Here is a 17,094-nt window from a genome sequence, read left to right on the forward strand (position 1 = left end):
CGATTAAATAAAGCCAGGCAGCCCCCTGTACAGCCCAACAATGTCCGAAGGGGCCTGGCGCTGTCCCGAGCAGCCGTCGGCTCACAGCTGTGGAGTTACTGTCAGTTTCTGCACTTGGGAGCAATGCATCAGAATCAGTCAGAGCTTCCTGGTCAGGCAGGGAGGGAGGGTCTGGCTTGAACTAGGGAAGGCCAGGAAAAAATCCCTCCCCGCACCTGTAAGTGGGGAATCAGTTCTGAGTCCCGAGAGCACAAGCAGCAAAACCAGATGGGTTTTCTTCTTGTTGCATAAAGACAATTTTGTCTGTCTCCATTTACCCGCCCTGCCATTCAGTGCACAGTCCGCACTAGGTTCCCAGGGAGGAAGACGACTAATCCAGTTGTGTGTGAGCTGCTGGGAGGGGCTGGGGAGCAGGTGGAGTGGCAGGACATCAGGAGAGCTGTTGATGGGGTGAGCCCATGTAATGAGCCCATCTCTGAATCAGCCCTCAGACTGGCTACCTGAGGGCTCCCCGGCAACCAACCAGGGCTCAGACAATCCACAGGCCCTGGTCTAACCAGGTGACCCCAAGGCCAGGGATACAGGCTCCCAATGAGAGCAGCCCACTCCAGTCTGCTCAAACTCACTTCCTTGCCAGGAGTATCCCCCGCCACTTGGTGGGTCCGACCTGTTCCAACCCCAGCCTGCTCTTGCTCCAGCCTTGTTCCAACCCTGCTCTTGGGCCCTGATTCCTGCTCTCACTCCTGGCTCCAGTCCCTGGCCCAGCCACTAGCCCTGCCCACCACTGCTTCACTAGGTCTGCCCATCCACTTCCCAGTGTCTGACAGTCTGAGCAGACGGCCTCCTTTCTGTGCCTGGGTCCAGCAGCTGAGCTGGAGACCCCGGGAATGTCCATCACTGAGATAACAGAGTTGGTCCTTTGGGGTCAAGTTGCCCAGTTGCATCTGGAGAATGCTTCCTTCCGCTCACAGATCCCAGCAGCCATGGTAACCCACGATGACACCTTCAGAACTGGCCCACAGGTTCCACTGTCAAATATTTTATGGGAACCACCAGGAGTTCCATGGTGTTCTTAATCCAGGCCACCTTTTGTTCCTGATGTGTCCTGAAATGTACCCCAATGATTGGACCAAGGAGGGGCTCATTACCAGTTTATTGACCCAGGAACCCCTGGACTGGGCCTCCCCACTCCAGGAACCAGCCAGCCCAATTCTCAATAACTTTGATGAGCTCATCCACACCTTTACTGTAATATTTGATGATCCAAATCGCACCCATACTGCTGAAGTGTCTCCAACAGCCGATTGGCCTGTCTTGGCCTATGCTGCCCATTTTCACCGTCTGGTCACCAATACAGAATGGAACAAAGTCGCACAGATTGACCATTCCCACCATGGTCTGAATGATAACATGAGAGATGACTGGGCCTGAGATGAATGCCTCACAGACCATGAGAAGGAGTCTAAGCAGTGGAAAGGTCTTTGCCTGTACTGTGGGGGGCAGGGCCACTTTCCCACTGAGTGCCCCCTTAAATCCAGACCTTTGGTGGACCAGGAAAATGATCCCATCCAACCTTGTTGGAGGGCTTGCAGCTAGACGTAACCTCGGAGTCGAGTTCTCGAACCAGGCCCCCTCTTATGCCCACATGTATCTTGGCATCTATGAACTGTCATCCTCTGCACCTGCAGGTCAATCTATGGGCCCCAACTACCCCTTAGGTGAATGTGATGGGTTCCCCCTGGGGTGCCACCTGGAACTGGGTACCACTGAGCCCCCTGACCCAGTAGCCTGGGCTCCCTCTCACACTGTCCTGCTGTGACAAGCTGCAAAGCTCTCCAGCCTTCATACAGGTAGGGCCACACCCAGCTGCAGTTACCTGCGGGCTCTGTCCAGCCCCTGCAATGAACCAACAGTGGAAAAGCTACAGCTCAGGCAACTGGTGGAAATGATGGATGGCAGCATGCTGCCCTCTGGTCCAGTTATCCATGAAACTTTGCCCCTCCAGGCCTTGTCTTGCTTGAGTGCTCCCTTAGCACCTTGATCGGCCAGTGGCCCCAGTGATTGTTTGGCAAGCTCCTGCTTCTGGTGCACTTTAAAAATGTTGCTGTTCGTTTTTGTGTCTTTTGCTAGTTACTCTTCAAATTCTTTCTTGGCCTGCCTAATTATACATTGACTGGCTAGAGTTTAGGCTCCTTTCTATTTTCCTCAGTAGGATTTAACGTCCAATTTTTAAAGGATGCCTTTTTGCCTCCAACCACCTCTTTTACTCTGCTGTTTAGCCCCGGTGGCATTTTTTTTAGTCCTGTTACTGTTTTATTATTATTATTATTATTATTTTGCATGTACATTTAGTTTGAGTCTCTGCTGTGGTGGTTTAAAATCTTTTCCCTGCAGCTTGCAGGCGTTTCACTCTTGTGACTGTTACCCACTTTTGTGTAGTTCCCCTTTTTGAAGTTGATTTCTTTGGTATTTTCCGCCTTACAAGGACGTTAATCTAATTATATCGTGGTCAGTGTTACTGAGCGGGTCAGCTATATTCATCTCTTGGACCAAATCCAGTGCGTCACTTAGGACTAAATCAAGAATTGATTTCTGCTGGCCCCCTAGCATCCGCAGGCTCTTTCACTGCACGACCAATTTCCTTGCTTTTGTATCTTTTCAGTCACGAAGAGCTAGTTTGTCCCTCTGGTGTCTGACAGCGCTGCTGGAGACTCGCAGCATTTTAATTGCACTCACAGTTTATTTCCTAACACGATTTCAGCAGCATCGGTGCTGGCCGGTGATAGGATAAACTCCCCGCACCTGTTGCGTGAGGCTGCCTTGCTTGTCTAGTGGGTTTTGAAGGCACAGTGCAGGAGGCCGGCTAGGCTGTCTCTGAGGCAGACGTATCTTTACAAAAGCACTTTTCTCTGTTCTGAGGTCAGTTGCCCTTCTCTAAAACAACTCCCGCTGTCTCCTGGCATGTGGTGTATGTGACTGGCGCTGGCTGGAGAGCCGGCTTGGTGTCATGCTTTCATTAGCCAGCGCGGGATTACCTAGCGCACACTGGCTCTGGAAACAAACCGCTGGGACCTGCAGATGCACAAATTCCAAGGCCAGAAGGGACCACTGTGATCATCTCGTCTGACCCCCTGTTTCGCACAGGCCAGAGACCTGCCCACTCTAATTCCTAGAGCCAACCTGTTAGAAAACATCCAGCCTTGATTTTACAATGGTCAGTGATGGAGAATCCATCCCAACCCTTGGTAAGCTGTTCCAGGGGCTAATTACTCTCACTGTTAAAAATTTACACCTTATTTCTGGCTGAATTTGTCTAGCTTCATTGGATCATGTTAGACCTTCCTCTGCTAGAATGGAGAGCCCAGTATCAAATCTTTGTTTCCCATGTAGGAATTTAAAGACTGGGATCAAGTCACCCCTCAAGCTTCTCTGTGTTAAGCTAAACAGACAGTTTCAAGAGCTCAGTCACTAGGTTTTCTAATCCTTTAACCCTTGCTGCAGCTCTTCTCTGAACCTTCCCCAATTTATCAAGATATAAAACCAACCCGCTCTCGCTCTTGTTTTCCTGCCCGGGCGGGTTCTTAGCTCTGCCCAGCAGCTCAGGGCACAAGGGAGCTGTTTGTGCCCCCAGATCCTGAGGCCAGTTCAGTGCCAGCCAGGTCTCCAATGTAGCTTAGAGCAGCCTTCAGTAGCCTCCTGGCAGCACAAGGGCACTCTGGCCATAGCAGAGGCACATTCCCTTAGCCAGCGTGAAGCCTGCGTGTGCACCAGAGAACCAGGGCAAGGCCAAGGGGCGCTGAGACTCCAGCAGATCCTCTCTTGGCATGAACAGCAACGTGCTGCCATCACTCCGTTGCCATGGCAACAGTGGGGCAGGAGCCCGTCAGGGCAGACAGGAGTTCCCAGACCTTGCCCATGACTTGAGAAGTGCTGGACTAGCTGCGCCAAGGTGAAATCACCATCGCTATGGTGTTATGAAACCTACAGTGAACCATGAAACTCCACAGGTGGCCAGCAGTGATGGGTGGACTCAGGGGAGGAACTGGGAGCTCAGCTGCGTCCTGGGACTCAGGCAGGATATATGGGCCTCGTTCCATGTGGGCCAGACACACCTCTGATATGTCTACCTCTGAACAAACCAGGGAAGGGAAATAAGCAGTGAGCAAAGCTAAGCAACCCCACCCGTGGGATTTGGAGAGCAAAGGTTCAGGGCATTTATTGTTCTGACTCCAGCTGAACAGGTACCATCAGAGCAGAACTGGAGCCGCGTCGATACACCCAGAGGAATTGCTCTGTCTAGGTACTTGAATAGCCACCAGCACTGTATCCAGCGGCCTCAGTCAGCGATGGGTTTGTCCTGCCAACCCCTCCTGCGGCAGGCAGGGCTGTCAGCTCCATTGTACAGACGAGGCGCAGGGAGGCTAAGACACTTGCCCGTGGTCACACAGGCCGCCTGTGGCAGAGCTGGAAATTGAGTGCATGTCCCAGGCCAGGCTTTCATCCACTAGCCCATCCCAGCTACCCCAGGGTAACCAGTGAAGGGGAGTGTGACACCCTGGCACCCCCTTACTCCCCACTGTCATGTAATTAGGATATGTTCTGTACAAAGTGTGCCTTGTAAGGTATCGTTCTAAAAGGCTTGATCTGCTAGACAGTCATATCTCGTTGGATTGTATGTGCTATTGTCGTATATGAAGTTTGGTTATGTATGGGTCAGCAGTGTGCCCTTGTTGCCAAGAAGGCTAACGACATATTGGGCTGCATTAGTAGGAGCATTGCCAGCAGATCGAGGGATGTGATTATTCCCCTTTATTTGGCACTGGTGAGGCCACATCTGGAGTATTGCATCCAGTTTTGGGCCCACTACAGAAAGGAAGTGGAAAGGAGAGTCCAGGGGAGGGCGAAATGATCAGGGGGCTGGGGCACATGACTTACGAGGAGAGGCTGAGGGAACTGGGCTTATTTAGTCTGCAGAAGAGAAGAGTGAGGGGGGATTTGATAGCAGCCTTCAACTATCTGAAGGGGGGATTCCAAAGAGGATGGATCTAGACTGTTCTCAGTGGTAGCAGATTGCAGAACAAGGAGCAATGGTCTCAAGTTGCAGTGTGGGAGGTTTAGGTTGGATATTAGGAAACACTGTTTCACTAGGAGGGTGGTGAAGCACTGGAATGGGTTCCCTAGGGAGGTGGTGGAATCCCCTTCCTTAGAGGTTTTTAAGGTCAGGCTTGACAAAGCCCTGGCTGGAATGATTTAGTTGGGGATTGGTCCTGCTTTGAGCAGGGGGTTGGACTAGATGACCTCCTGAGGTCTCTTCCAACCCTGATATTCTATGATTCTATGATTGTACAGTTGGTTGCCCTTGATGGCCCATCAAATAGGCTTAGTGCTGATGCCATTCTGTCTGCGGGCGTCACCCAGAAACGCAGCACAAGCTTGGAAATACAGATCTACCCCACAAATCTATAACCATACAAAGGTGATACAAACACAGACACAAGATTATCAGACTTGATAAATCCTAACATTTTCCCTGACACCTTACCCAGATAGCTAGCACCAGTCATTGCAGTTTTATAATATTGGTATTAATAATAACACTACAAAGTGTCTCACAATTCCATACAGCGTGACAGCCAGGAATTGAATTATTCTGTCCATCACGAGTTCTTCTAATGCCTTGAGGTTACATTAACAGGTGTGTAATTGCACTTGTCGCCCTTCCTTAAATCTATGTCTGACGTTGGCTGTTCTCCAGTCAGATGGTACTACCCCTAAATCCTCGCGACCAGACTAACCACATCCTGTGCCAGTTCTTTCAGTATTCTGGGATGGGAATTTACTCTGTCCCCCTGAGCTGAGCACAATCCGCTTGTTAAGTTTTCTTTCACCTCCGGTGTGGTAATTTCTAGACACTCCCTGTTTCCATCCGCCATCCTGTCTTCATGCACGTGTTCCATATCAGCAGCTTTATTGAAAGCCAAGAGACAGGATTCATTCGGTTTTGTGCCATACCCAGATTACCTTTAATCTCCTTCCCATCCACACTGCTGTATGGCCCAACCCCATCTTTCCACGATGTCGCTTTCCTTGCTGAACAGCCCCATTTCCCGCTCTCTGCTTCGTCCGAATAACCCTTTTGACATGGCATTAACTCTTCTAAACTCAGTACAGAAATGACTATGGGGTCTGGTTGGGAACTAGAATGACTGGACTGCACCATTGCGACTCTTTGACTACCCCACGTTCCAACATACTTTGTAACTCCCGTTTGGTTGCCTCCCACATTCATTTGGGGATCTGGAACCTGCTGTTCTAACTGGCACCCAGGATCATTTGTAAGCCATGCTCTATGAGGTGAGTCTTGCAGGCTTGGTGGAGAAGACATCACCAAAGGTATGGACAGAGTGAAAGCCCTACCGACATGCCCAAGCCCTACCACTGAATGGCAGGCCAGGTTGTTCCTGGGCTTAGCAGGGTACTATTGAGACTTTGTCCTCAGGTTTTCCACCACAACACCCCCCCATGGACCTCCTGAAGAACAAGGGCCCCTGAAAGGTCCAGTGGACATCAGCTTGTGCAGACACATTTGGCCCAGTCAAACGCATTGTGTGTGGAGCCTGGGTTTTACTAAAGAATCCGTACTACAAACGGACGCCTCTCGGGGCGGTTCTACCGCAGGGGGCAGAGGGTGGAGAACACCCTGTCCCATATCTCAGTCGGAAACGTCTCCCCCAGGAACAGAACGCTGGCGTGACGGAAAAGGCATGACGTGCAGTTAGGTGGGCAGTGGAATCATTTCCTGGGAGAGCCCTTGCCCCTGTCACGGACCATGGCTGCAAGCTATGAAAGACAACTCCAGGCTCGGATGCGGGTGCCCCGTCTATCCCTGCAGCTGTTTTCTTTTGTGGTGCACCAAGGGTCTGGGGCAGGTCATGGAAAGACCGAGTGTCGATTCTGCAGATTGCCGTCTGCTACACTCTCGAGGGGTCTATGAGCATGACCGGGTACAAAGGTGCTCCCTGGCCCAGACCCGAAGGGGTTAACGCAGCAGCTCTTTAACCCTGACCTATTAGGGGGAGCAGGGCTGGGGGTGGGCTGGAGCCCTGCCCCCGGGTCTGTGTGTGGAGACTGTTGGTTGCTGTTGTCTTTGTTTTGCTGTGGCTGGTTTTGTTGTGTGTGGACTCGGTTCTCCTACAGGCGGCCCTGGGAAGGCGCGTTTCTCACCTTGGGCAAAGCTGAAGTTGCTGCTTTGGGCTGGGATTTCCAATGAGCCCAAGGGAATTAGGCACTCCAATCCCACTGAAATCCACTGGGCATGTAACTCCCTTAGGCTCCTTTGGAAATCGCAGCCTTGAATCTCAAAGTGTGCCCACACCATGCTAACCTGGCAGACATACCCCTCCCCACTCCAAACTCATCCCCTCCTCAGTAACTGTGTCCATGTCCTCTCCTCCAAACTCTTCTCCAGCCTCATTTCACACCTCAGCTAAAGACATCTGGGCCTGGACTTCTCCCTCTGCTCTCCTGCTCCCGGGCTGTGTTTCTTGCTGTTAGGAAGACAGGTTGCAGGGATATCTCTCCACACGCAAAGCTGTCCTGCAATGCACCCCCTGCTCTCTGCCAAAGCTGCCTCGCCTGGACCGGCTCTGCTCCCCCTCTTCCCTCCCTGACACTGCTTAGGACCCAGGGGCCACCCAGCACAATGGAAGCTTCCGAAAACTGAATGCACAAGGGAAAGTGGCATCTCTACAGCAAGGGAAATGGTACTGTAGCATCCGGTCTGCCAGAGCAGAGTATGTGTATGCTGGGGAGTGACCAGGAATGTGTGTGAGACAGAAAGATTCCTGATGCAGGTGTGATTGTGTAGATAGGATACCGTGTGGACATGAGAGTCAATCTGGGGGTGTATTTCTGCTTGATTGACATCACAGTCTCACCTGCCCCCAGGTTTATAATGTGATGGAGACAGCAGCCTCTCAGGCAGTTCAGGAACACTGCGGAGTTAACACCATCCAGGGGAAAGGATCTAATATGTATCAGAGACTCAACCCTTCTGTATCTTTGGGAACATTCGACTAGCTCTCATTCCCCGTCTGGGCAAGAGAGATCTGTAGACATCCCAGAATCAGGAGACTGTGCTTGCTACTATGACACTGCTTTAACAGGTGAGTGGGATGGGCAGTTTGTTTCCCTACCAAAAAAGGAAGCTGAAAATATTTGACCATTTTCTTGTTGTTTCGCTTTGAAATGGCTCTGTTGTTTGATAGCGTGGGCTCAATGTATTGCTTTTTGCCAGTTAAAAGGGTAGAGGGAGAAAACTTTACAAAGAAGTGTTGCAATCCAGGGAAATTGATGCCTAATTCGATTCTGCCGGTGCCAGAAACCTTGAGGTTTGTTTTAATGGATAAATCCACACAGAAAAAGTGTGGGCATCTGTACTGTAAATGACCAGCTTACCTTGCAGATGCTGGTGTAATCACTGCTCAGAGTGGGATGGGGATTAAAAATACAGAAGCAATTTGTGCTGAAGCAAAAATATCTGGGTTTTCCTTTCGGTTCCAAACAGAGCTTTCAAGATTCCCTCTGAAATGACTGTGATGCGCTAGTCTCCGATGGCTGGGTTAATGCTTCTTATAATGTCAAGTGGGCAGTTTTCGCGGAGGGGATGACATACAATACTTTCCCTCTATTATTATTAATAGAAAAGGGGGGCATTCTTTTTCCAGCTTGGAAACAGATCTCTGGGGGTGGGGGGAATGAAAAATGAACCCCTGTCTAAAGGAAGGGTAAATAACAAGGAGTTGAAACTCAGCTCAGCTGTGGAAAGGACGGTTTGGAAAAGTTTGAACGGTTATAAAGCCATCTCAGCCCTTGGCCTGTCTCCTACAATGTCTAAGACTGAATTCTTGCGAGTAGAGATATGCTGGGTAATGCTGCGGTTCGGCTCTTGAATAACTGAATCATCTGTTCTCAGCAGACAGCTCAGCTAAACTAACCTCTCTGGTTTCTAATTCAAAACAAGAGAGCCGATCCTTGGTTTTTGCTGCATGAGATGATTCACACCTAAACCTCCTCTCTGAGCCAAGGCAGGAAGGCTGAGTATAGAGCTCTGCAGGAGACAGGGGACGTGAACACTTGGTGCTGTTAATGTTTGGGGTGTAGGAAATGTGCCCAGGGAGGATGGATTTTTATAGAACAAAATCAAACTTTTGCAGTTTCTGCTTCAAGTTAGATTTTCGCCCTCTTCGTAACAGAACGGTCTTGAGCAGCGCTAACCCTTTAGCTCTTAGCGGTGCACAAGGCTTGTTCTCACATCGCACTCACTGTGCTCAGGGACCGCAGTGGGGTTCTTCAGAGCAACGGGGGCAGGATAGGGCTGTTGCTCTGGGGCTGGAGTAGCTGGGGTTGCTGCTGGCTAGAATGGGGGAAGATGGGTGGTTTGGGGAGCTGCAGGTCAGAATGGAGATGCACTGACAGAGCTGTATGGAACAGAGGTTGGGAATAGCCGGGAATGTAGCAGGAAATTGCTGGATTGGACCAGACCAATAATAATACCATCTAGTCTAGTATTATTCTGTCTCTGGTGGGGGAGAGCACAGGGTGTGTCAGAGGAAGGTGCAACCCCCCGCAGTTGACATCTATGCAGTGAGTTGTGCCTAGGGGAAGTTTCCTCCTAACTCCTGACAGTTCATGCTCACCTGATCATCAGTGTGTCCTAAGCAGGAGCATGCATCTGACAAAGTGGGTATTCACCCACGAAAGCTTATGCTCCAATACATCTGTTAGTCTATAAGGTGCCACAGGACTCTCTGCTGCTTAAGCAGGAGGGTTTATCGTTCTGCCGCCGGGAGTGTAGCTGTCAAAGCCTCACCTGGGGGTAAGGGAAATCAAAGTTCCTTCTGTGCTGACTCACAGGCTATTGGAGAGGTGAGTGACGTGTGCGAGGAAGCCAAACGGACCAGAAGAAGAGCTGCCACGTGTGAAGGGGAGGAGATTCATTGGCAGGAGCAGAAACGGGGCTAGCCCAGATGTGTGCCATGCTGCATGTGGGGTCACCTGGATGGCAGAGATGCGAAGATATTTTACACATTGGCCTGTTCTCAGTCCTACCCCATCCCGCCGGGCTCCGTCGCACCCTCGTTGATGCTTCTGTCTCCGATTCCTCACTCGGAGCTGGTGATGTCTTGCTGTGCCACTCCTTAGACATAGTTCTTGACGCCTTTCCTTGTGATGGGTCAGTCCTTCCAGCCCCAATTGCTTTACCTGTTCTTCTCCCAATACCCTCCTCGTGTAGCCGGCTGGCTGGGATTCAGCCTCCCAGGTCCTAAAGCAATCAGTCCCACCAGAGCCAGCGAGAGCAGCCACCCTGCCCTTCCCACAGCATGCGAAGCCCCAAATCGCTCTGGGTCACATCTTGGTCTCATGCTGGTGTCAATCAGGAGTAAGCCCACCGGCATTGCCCCAGTAGAGGTAGAATCAGACTCAGACCCGTGGCCATGTTTGCTGCTGTATCCCCCAGCAAGCGCTCCTCTCGCTTGCTCTCCGGTGTCCCCTACAGGCTTCTGGCATTACTGCTCTCCACACACAGGCCCCTTGACAATGGGCATGTCAAAGGATTCCCCTCCCAGATGCATTGTCACTCATGTCCCGGAGCAAAACAATGCCAGGTTATTTTCTGCCCAAAGCGCTAACTTCTCCAGAGCCTCCATGCTGTGGCGCGGACTCCACAGGTTTCTGTAACACTCCCAACTCTCAGCTGGGTAGTGCAAATGTGATGCAAACCTGGACCTACCACTACTCCCCGTGGCACCTCCCTGTTTGATACATCTCCGCTTAGCAATCCCCGGCATTATGGTCCTTCAGCTTTACCCCGCAGACTGTTTGGGTGAAAGGCTCAAGGAAGATTTCAACGAACATTAGTAAACGCCGGATTAAAATCTAGAGAGATTAGCTCGACTGCATTCTCGTGTGGGTTTAATTTGATCGATTCTGGAATAATCAGTTCTTTATTAGCCAGGTGCTCATCCCTCGTCCTCTAGGTATGGCTGCGTATTTCCTCTGCTACTTATTTTTTGGGCCATTCTGTTATTTTGGATTGAATTTGTATGTGCACTGCAGTAACTGCCCGGATGGTTGTTTTCATTTCTGACAATTGTACCGTATTTTCTCTTTCGTCCCTAGCCCTTTGATACCCCCTTATTAATAAAAATGATGTTTTAGTAGTTCGACAGTGCTTGAACTCATTCCTTTCCCAGCCTTAAATCCATGTTATCTGGACCTGCCAGTTTGTAACAAGTGAATTCATCCAAGTACTGGCAACTAGAGATGAGCCAAAAATGTCATCTGTTATTGGCACTGCCCATACCCCTGGGTTGAGATCCAATGGGATCTGGGTCCAAAACAACCCCTGGTTTGGGGTTTACACAACCACAGCTGATTGCTAAAGGTTTTTGAGAACCGAAGCCAAGCGCTTTGGCCAGTTCCCCTGACCTACTGTTTATCAACAGCCACATCACTGATGAGGCCAATGCTTCGCTCAGTTACACCAGTGCAGCCCTGCAGATTCCAATGGCCTGGCACTGGAGTAACTGGGAGCAGAATTTGACCCAAGGTCTATATTGCTTCCTGGTTCTCCATACCCCTTTTCCTGTTAATGATCAGTTCAGCAGGTCAGAGGCTTTGGATGGACTTGATGTTTGCCTCCCTCCTCATAGAGTCATAGAATATCAGGGTTGGAAGGGCCCTCAGGAGGTATCTAGTCCCACCCCCTGCTCAAAGCAGGACCAACACCAACTAAATCATCCCAGCCAGGGCTTTGTCAAGCCTGACCTTAAAAACCTCTAAGGAAGGAGATTCCACCACCTCCCTAGGTAACCCATTCCAGTGCTTCACCACTCTCCTAGTGAAATAGTTTTTTCCTAATATCCAACCTAAACCTCCCCCACTGCAGGGGGTGGAGGGTAATAGGAGCCTATATAAGAAAAAGACCCAAAAATCGGGACTGTCCCTATAAAATCGGGACATCTGGTCACCCTACCTTTTGCATCCAAAAGTTCTGCAGCCTCTGCTCATTGTCCGGAACCTACATTACAATGCAATCCTACCAATCTGTGCTCATTTCTCGGGCCCAGAAGATGCAATCCGCCGTGTGGAGCTGCTCTGAATGCCAGCAGTGACCTGGCTTTTTTTTCCACTCCGTCCATCAGCCTCCAGTTATTGTGCCTGAACATTTCTTACTCTTCCTCATCGTACCCTACGTTGTAGTAGTACAACGCGTCCAGGTTCTGCAAATACAGGAGAATCACGTGTCCTGTATTAGCAACGCTCATGAGAATCATGCTGAGCTGTGCAGAATCCAGGTTTCTTTCCGAGAGATGGTGGAGTCTGGAAAGCATTGTATGGGACTGTGGGGATTTAAAAAAAACAGCATGAAAACTATGGGATGGAATAAGCATTATGGGATGGAGAAAGTATCATGGTGGGAATTTGACTCCTAGCTCCCAGAAATCCCTGGGCAAACCAGTAGCATCCCACAAAGCGCTGAGAAAATGTCCCCCCAGGCATGAGGCACACTGGGATATCTCCCCGTCCTGCATCGCTTACCCACTCTGACGTACCCACTCGCCACGTACCCACTCGCGATGAGGATATGCAGCACATGTGCATGCGGACGAGGGATATACCACAGACGGCGGGCTTTCGCTCTCAGTCACCCCCGCAAATAGTCGAGTTCCAAATTGTGACCAGAGTGGCCATTGTCATGGGACCAGAGGAACTGTGGGACAGCTGCTGGAGGACTGTTAGGGTTAATACAGGTCATGCAATGCCTACCTCACACTGCATCAACCTAAGATGCCCAACTGTGGCTCTGTGTGGCTCAGGGATGTGGGTACTGGGTTGCTGTTATGGAGCGCTTATGTCGCTGGGAGGCCTATTTTGGTGTAGGCCCATGCACAACTCAGGCAACGCAAATCAACTCGGTCAACCTATGTTTGTAGCAAAGATCAGGCCGCTGAGTCATATTATACTCCTGGTCCCCTGCCCCTGTAAGCTCTCTAGGGCTGGAACTGTCACCTGTGTGGACAGCACCTGATCCCTGCTCTGGGCTCTGACGTGCTAGCCCAGTGTGATCTATAACAGTCACCGCACGACTGGTAAACCCCCTCATAGAATCATAGAAGATCAGGGTTGGAAGGGACCTCAGGAGGTCATCTAGTCCAACCCCCTGTTCAAAGCAGGACCAATCCCCAGACAGATTTTTGCCCCAGGTCCCTAAATGGCCCCCTCGAGGATTGAACTCACAATCCTGGGTTTAGCAGGCCAATACTCAAACCACTGAGCTATCCCTCCCCCCCGGTGCCGAGAACTAGCAGACCCAGGCACCTGGGTGGCATGCTGAAACTTTGCTTGTTGCGCTGTAGGTCAGCGTGCTGAGATCATGGCTGCCCACGAGTCTCTCCAGAAGGAAACCTCTGCTAATGAGACCCTAAGATGGATGGATGGCAGGCACCTCAATGGCACCTTCCTCCCGTACTACCAGCACTCTCCAGCAGTGGCAGCTGTCTTCATTGTCGCTTACCTCTGCATCTTCCTCTCGTGCATGGCTGGGAACTCCCTGGTGTGCCTGGTGGTGGTGAGGAACCAGCGCATGCACACGGTCACCAACCTCTTCATCCTGAACCTGGCCATCAGTGACCTGCTGGTGGGCATCTTCTGTGTGCCAACCACCCTCCTGGACAACCTGATCACAGGTGAGAGCCCCCCCCCACGGTCAGCCTTCGCCTTGGGGGTCCACCAGCTGGGGAGGGCGTGGGCTGGTGGCGCAGAGAGGCAGAAATCTCACAGGTCTCAACAGCCATCACCTTCTTTAAAGTCCTGCTTGGATCATGACCTAGTAGTCTTTGCGTCTTCCAGCTCCAGGGCACAATTTAGGGTCTTTCTCCAGGAAGAGAAAGCCAAGAAGTGCTGCCTGACCCTGGCCGATAAGTAAGAGACGACATCTGCTAGCAGAATGCGCTTCACTCCAGTTGACAACCACAGAATGAGATCCAATTGCTGGCAGGTGACTCTAGACAAACCAGAAATCCGGCTCAGTTTTGTAACCGTAGGGGTAATTACCCAGGGGGATTCTCCATCCCTTAAAGTCCTTCAGTCAAGGCTGGATGCTGTATAAAGGATAGGCCCTGGTTCGAGCACAAGTGTTTGGGCTTGATGCAGGAACCCCTGGGTGAAGTTCTGTGGTCTGTGATATGCAGCAGGGCAGACTGGGTGATCTGCTGCTCCCTTGTGGCTTTGACGGCTACCGATCTATGAAAACTCAAAGCTTCAGATGTAAACCTTCCGGCGGGTGAGGCTTATTTCAGGGTTGCTTGGCAGTGCGTACACAGCTGGGGACAGGCCGCCTGATGCTGCAGACTCATTGGAAGGGAGATGGCCAGGCTAGTGGGGGGAGGCATTGCCAATCTTTTGACATGGGGGTGGGTGGTGCACGTACCTCCCAGAGCAGGATGGGAGGGGCAGAGTAAAGGGGATTTCAGGAGGCACAGCTATTCAAGCTTCTCTTTTGGATGGAGACGTTTGTCTGTGCTCCTATGAAGGTGAAGGCTGCTAGAAGTGATCTTAGACCTCATGCTTTAACCGCCAGGGTTCGTCTGAGTCCAGGAATGTGAGACTCTGGGGTATGAACTGGTGATGTGTTTTAACAGGAAAGAACAAGAGCGAGGCAGGCCAGGCACAAAGGCAGCAATGGACTACACGCTGCCGACCAGCACTTGTTCTCAGTAGAAAGAGGAACTTGAGTCCAACTTTGGTTCTGTTTGCATCCCATCTGAAGAGCCAGCCAGCCAGGCAGAGGTAGCTGCACCTACTCAGGGCAGTGTCTTCAACTGCAAACTGCCACCATGCATCAGGTGGTTTCAGAATGTGCACTGCTGCCTGCTAGTGGGGTCATGGGGTTAGAGTCGGATGCTATTGAAGACGATGGAGTCTAGTGTTCAGAGGGCAGGGCTAGGAGCCAGGGCTCCCGAGTTCTATTCCTGGCACTGCCACCAACTTGGGTGTGTCACTGGGCACTTCACCCTCCGTGCCGCTTTCCTCTGCTGTGAAATAGGGATGATAATACCTCCTCCGGAGGGATGGTTTGAGGCTTAATGAACAAATGTGGGTAAAGCACTTTGGAATCCTCAATGCAAGGTGCTGCAGCATCTACAGGCCCGAGCGCAGCACAAGACAGATTTGCTATAGGCATAGGGGCATTGGCATGGCCTCGCCGTCCCATTGCCTTCACCTGGGCATGCCGATGTGCTAGGCACCGACGGCACTAGCCATGCCGTCTTGCTGGCTATTCTGTGAGTTCCCATTCACCTATCCCACTGCTGCTGCAGGGTGAAGTGCTCCCTAGTGGTTAGAGTGTGGTTACGCTGCTAAAAGCAGCTCCCCTGTGGCTGGGTAGTTTATGCAGCTGTATTTTGTTCTCTTCAACAGCCACAGGAAACCAGTCCAATTCCTGAACTGGATGGCTGCCCCCCCCCCCCAGGAGACTCCCAGCCAGGCCTTGCCCTGGGTGCGGCTTTTGTGGCTAGGCTGAATCTCGGCCCTCAGGCCTTGCTCCATGTTTGACTCTACTTTTGCTAAGTCCTTGCTCAGGCAAACTTCCATGGGCTTCGCGGGATTGAGGCCCTTAGGCCTGGGCCCTTGGCAAGTGCCTCTGCGGTTAATTTGAGCACATGAGCACGGCTGGCTCCCCACCCTGAGTCTGTCGCTCATTCATTACGCCTAGCTCTGTAGCCCAGGGGGGCTGCGTTCCCGAGGATAGGAATGGTGACCTGACACCCCAGCATGTAGATCCAGCTCCCACCATCTCGGCAGGGCAGTAGTGGGCTCTAGCCATGGGCCAAAGTGAAAGAGCTGCTTCCGCAGCGCTGTTGCTAGGACAAGGGACCCTGAGAATGGCGTAGAGGTAGCCCTGCCGCCGAGGCCAGGGACGACGCTCACTTGCCCGTCTGTGTTAATCAGGGCCCACGTGGCGAGGGTGAGGGTCGGGTGAAGCCTTTGGCTTGTCTGCGAGAGCCGAAGTCCCCGCCCTAGGAGCGTGAGGGGGGAAAGTGCGAGTTTTTACTCCTCCTGCTCGTTCACGCTGGCTCCGTGTGTCTCTGCAGGCTGGCCCTTCAACCAGGTCGTCTGCACCATGAGTGGCCTTGTCCAAGGATCGTCTGTCTCGGCCTCCGTTTTCACACTCGTGGCCATCGCCATGGACAGGTGAGCTTCCTGTGGTCTCGTCATTTTGATCCGGCCCGTTATAGAGCTAAGAAGTTTTGATCTGAGGTGAAGATGAAGGAACTCAATGTAGCTTATTGACGAGAAGGTCCAGAGGTGACTTGATCGCTGTCTATAAGTATATTGTTAAGTATTTGTTTACCATGTAGATACTTACAGACTGTGATCATCAAATCATAGAATATAAGGGTTGGAAGGGACCTCAGGAGGTATCTAGTCCAACCCCCTGCTCAAAGCAGGACCAATCCCCAACTAAATCATCCCAGCCAGGGCTTTGTCAAGCCGGGCCTTAAAAACCTCTAAGGATGGAGATTCCACCACCTCCCTAGGTAACCCATTCCAGTGCTTCACCACCCTCCTAGTGAAATAGTGTTTCCTAATATCTAACCTAGACCTCCCCCACTGCAACTTGAGACCATTACTCCTTGTTCTGTCATCGGCCACCACTGATAGCCTAGATCCATCCTCTTTGGAACCCCCTTCAGGTAGTTGAAAGCAGCTATCAAATCCCCCCTCATTCTTCTCTTCTGCAGACTAAACAAGCCCAGTTCCCTCAGCCTCTCCTCGTAAGTCATGTGTTCCAGCCCCCCTAATCATTTTCGTTGCCCTCCGCTAGACTCTCTCCAATTTTGTCCTCATCTTTTCTGTAGTGCGGGGCCCAAAACTGGACACACTACTCCAGATGTGGCCTCACCAGTGCCGAATAGAGGGGAATGATCACATCTCTCGATCTGCTGGCAGTGCTCCTACTAATGCAGCCCAATGTGCCATTAGCCTTCTTGGCAACAAGGGCACACTGCTGACTCATATCCAGCTTCT

General features: G+C 51.4%; 1 protein-coding gene across 1 annotated transcript; it reads left to right on the forward strand.

The window, feature by feature from the left end:
* Nucleotides 1-13,438: 13,438 nt before the first annotated feature.
* Nucleotides 13,439-16,261, forward strand: LOC113407690 (neuropeptide FF receptor 1-like). Its single transcript, XM_026657105.1, has 2 exons — nucleotides 13,439-13,751; nucleotides 16,158-16,261. The coding sequence occupies exons 1-2, from the start codon at nucleotides 13,439-13,441 to the stop codon at nucleotides 16,259-16,261; spliced, it is 417 nt and encodes a 138-aa protein (XP_026512890.1).
* Nucleotides 16,262-17,094: the final 833 nt, after the last annotated feature.

Source organism: Terrapene carolina, unplaced genomic scaffold (assembly GCF_002925995.2).
Source record: "Terrapene carolina triunguis isolate 2854851 unplaced genomic scaffold, T_m_triunguis-2.0 Scaffold51, whole genome shotgun sequence".
Classification (NCBI taxonomy): Eukaryota; Metazoa; Chordata; order Testudines; family Emydidae; genus Terrapene; species Terrapene triunguis.

Coding starts and splice junctions, on each gene's coding strand:
- LOC113407690 (XM_026657105.1), top strand. CDS start 13,439: ATGGCTGCCCACGAGTCTCTCCAGAAGGAAACCTCTGCTAATGAGACC. Junction 13,752..16,157: donor CCTGGACAACCTGATCACAG/GTGAGAGCCCCC, acceptor GTGTCTCTGCAG/GCTGGCCCTTCAACCAGGTC.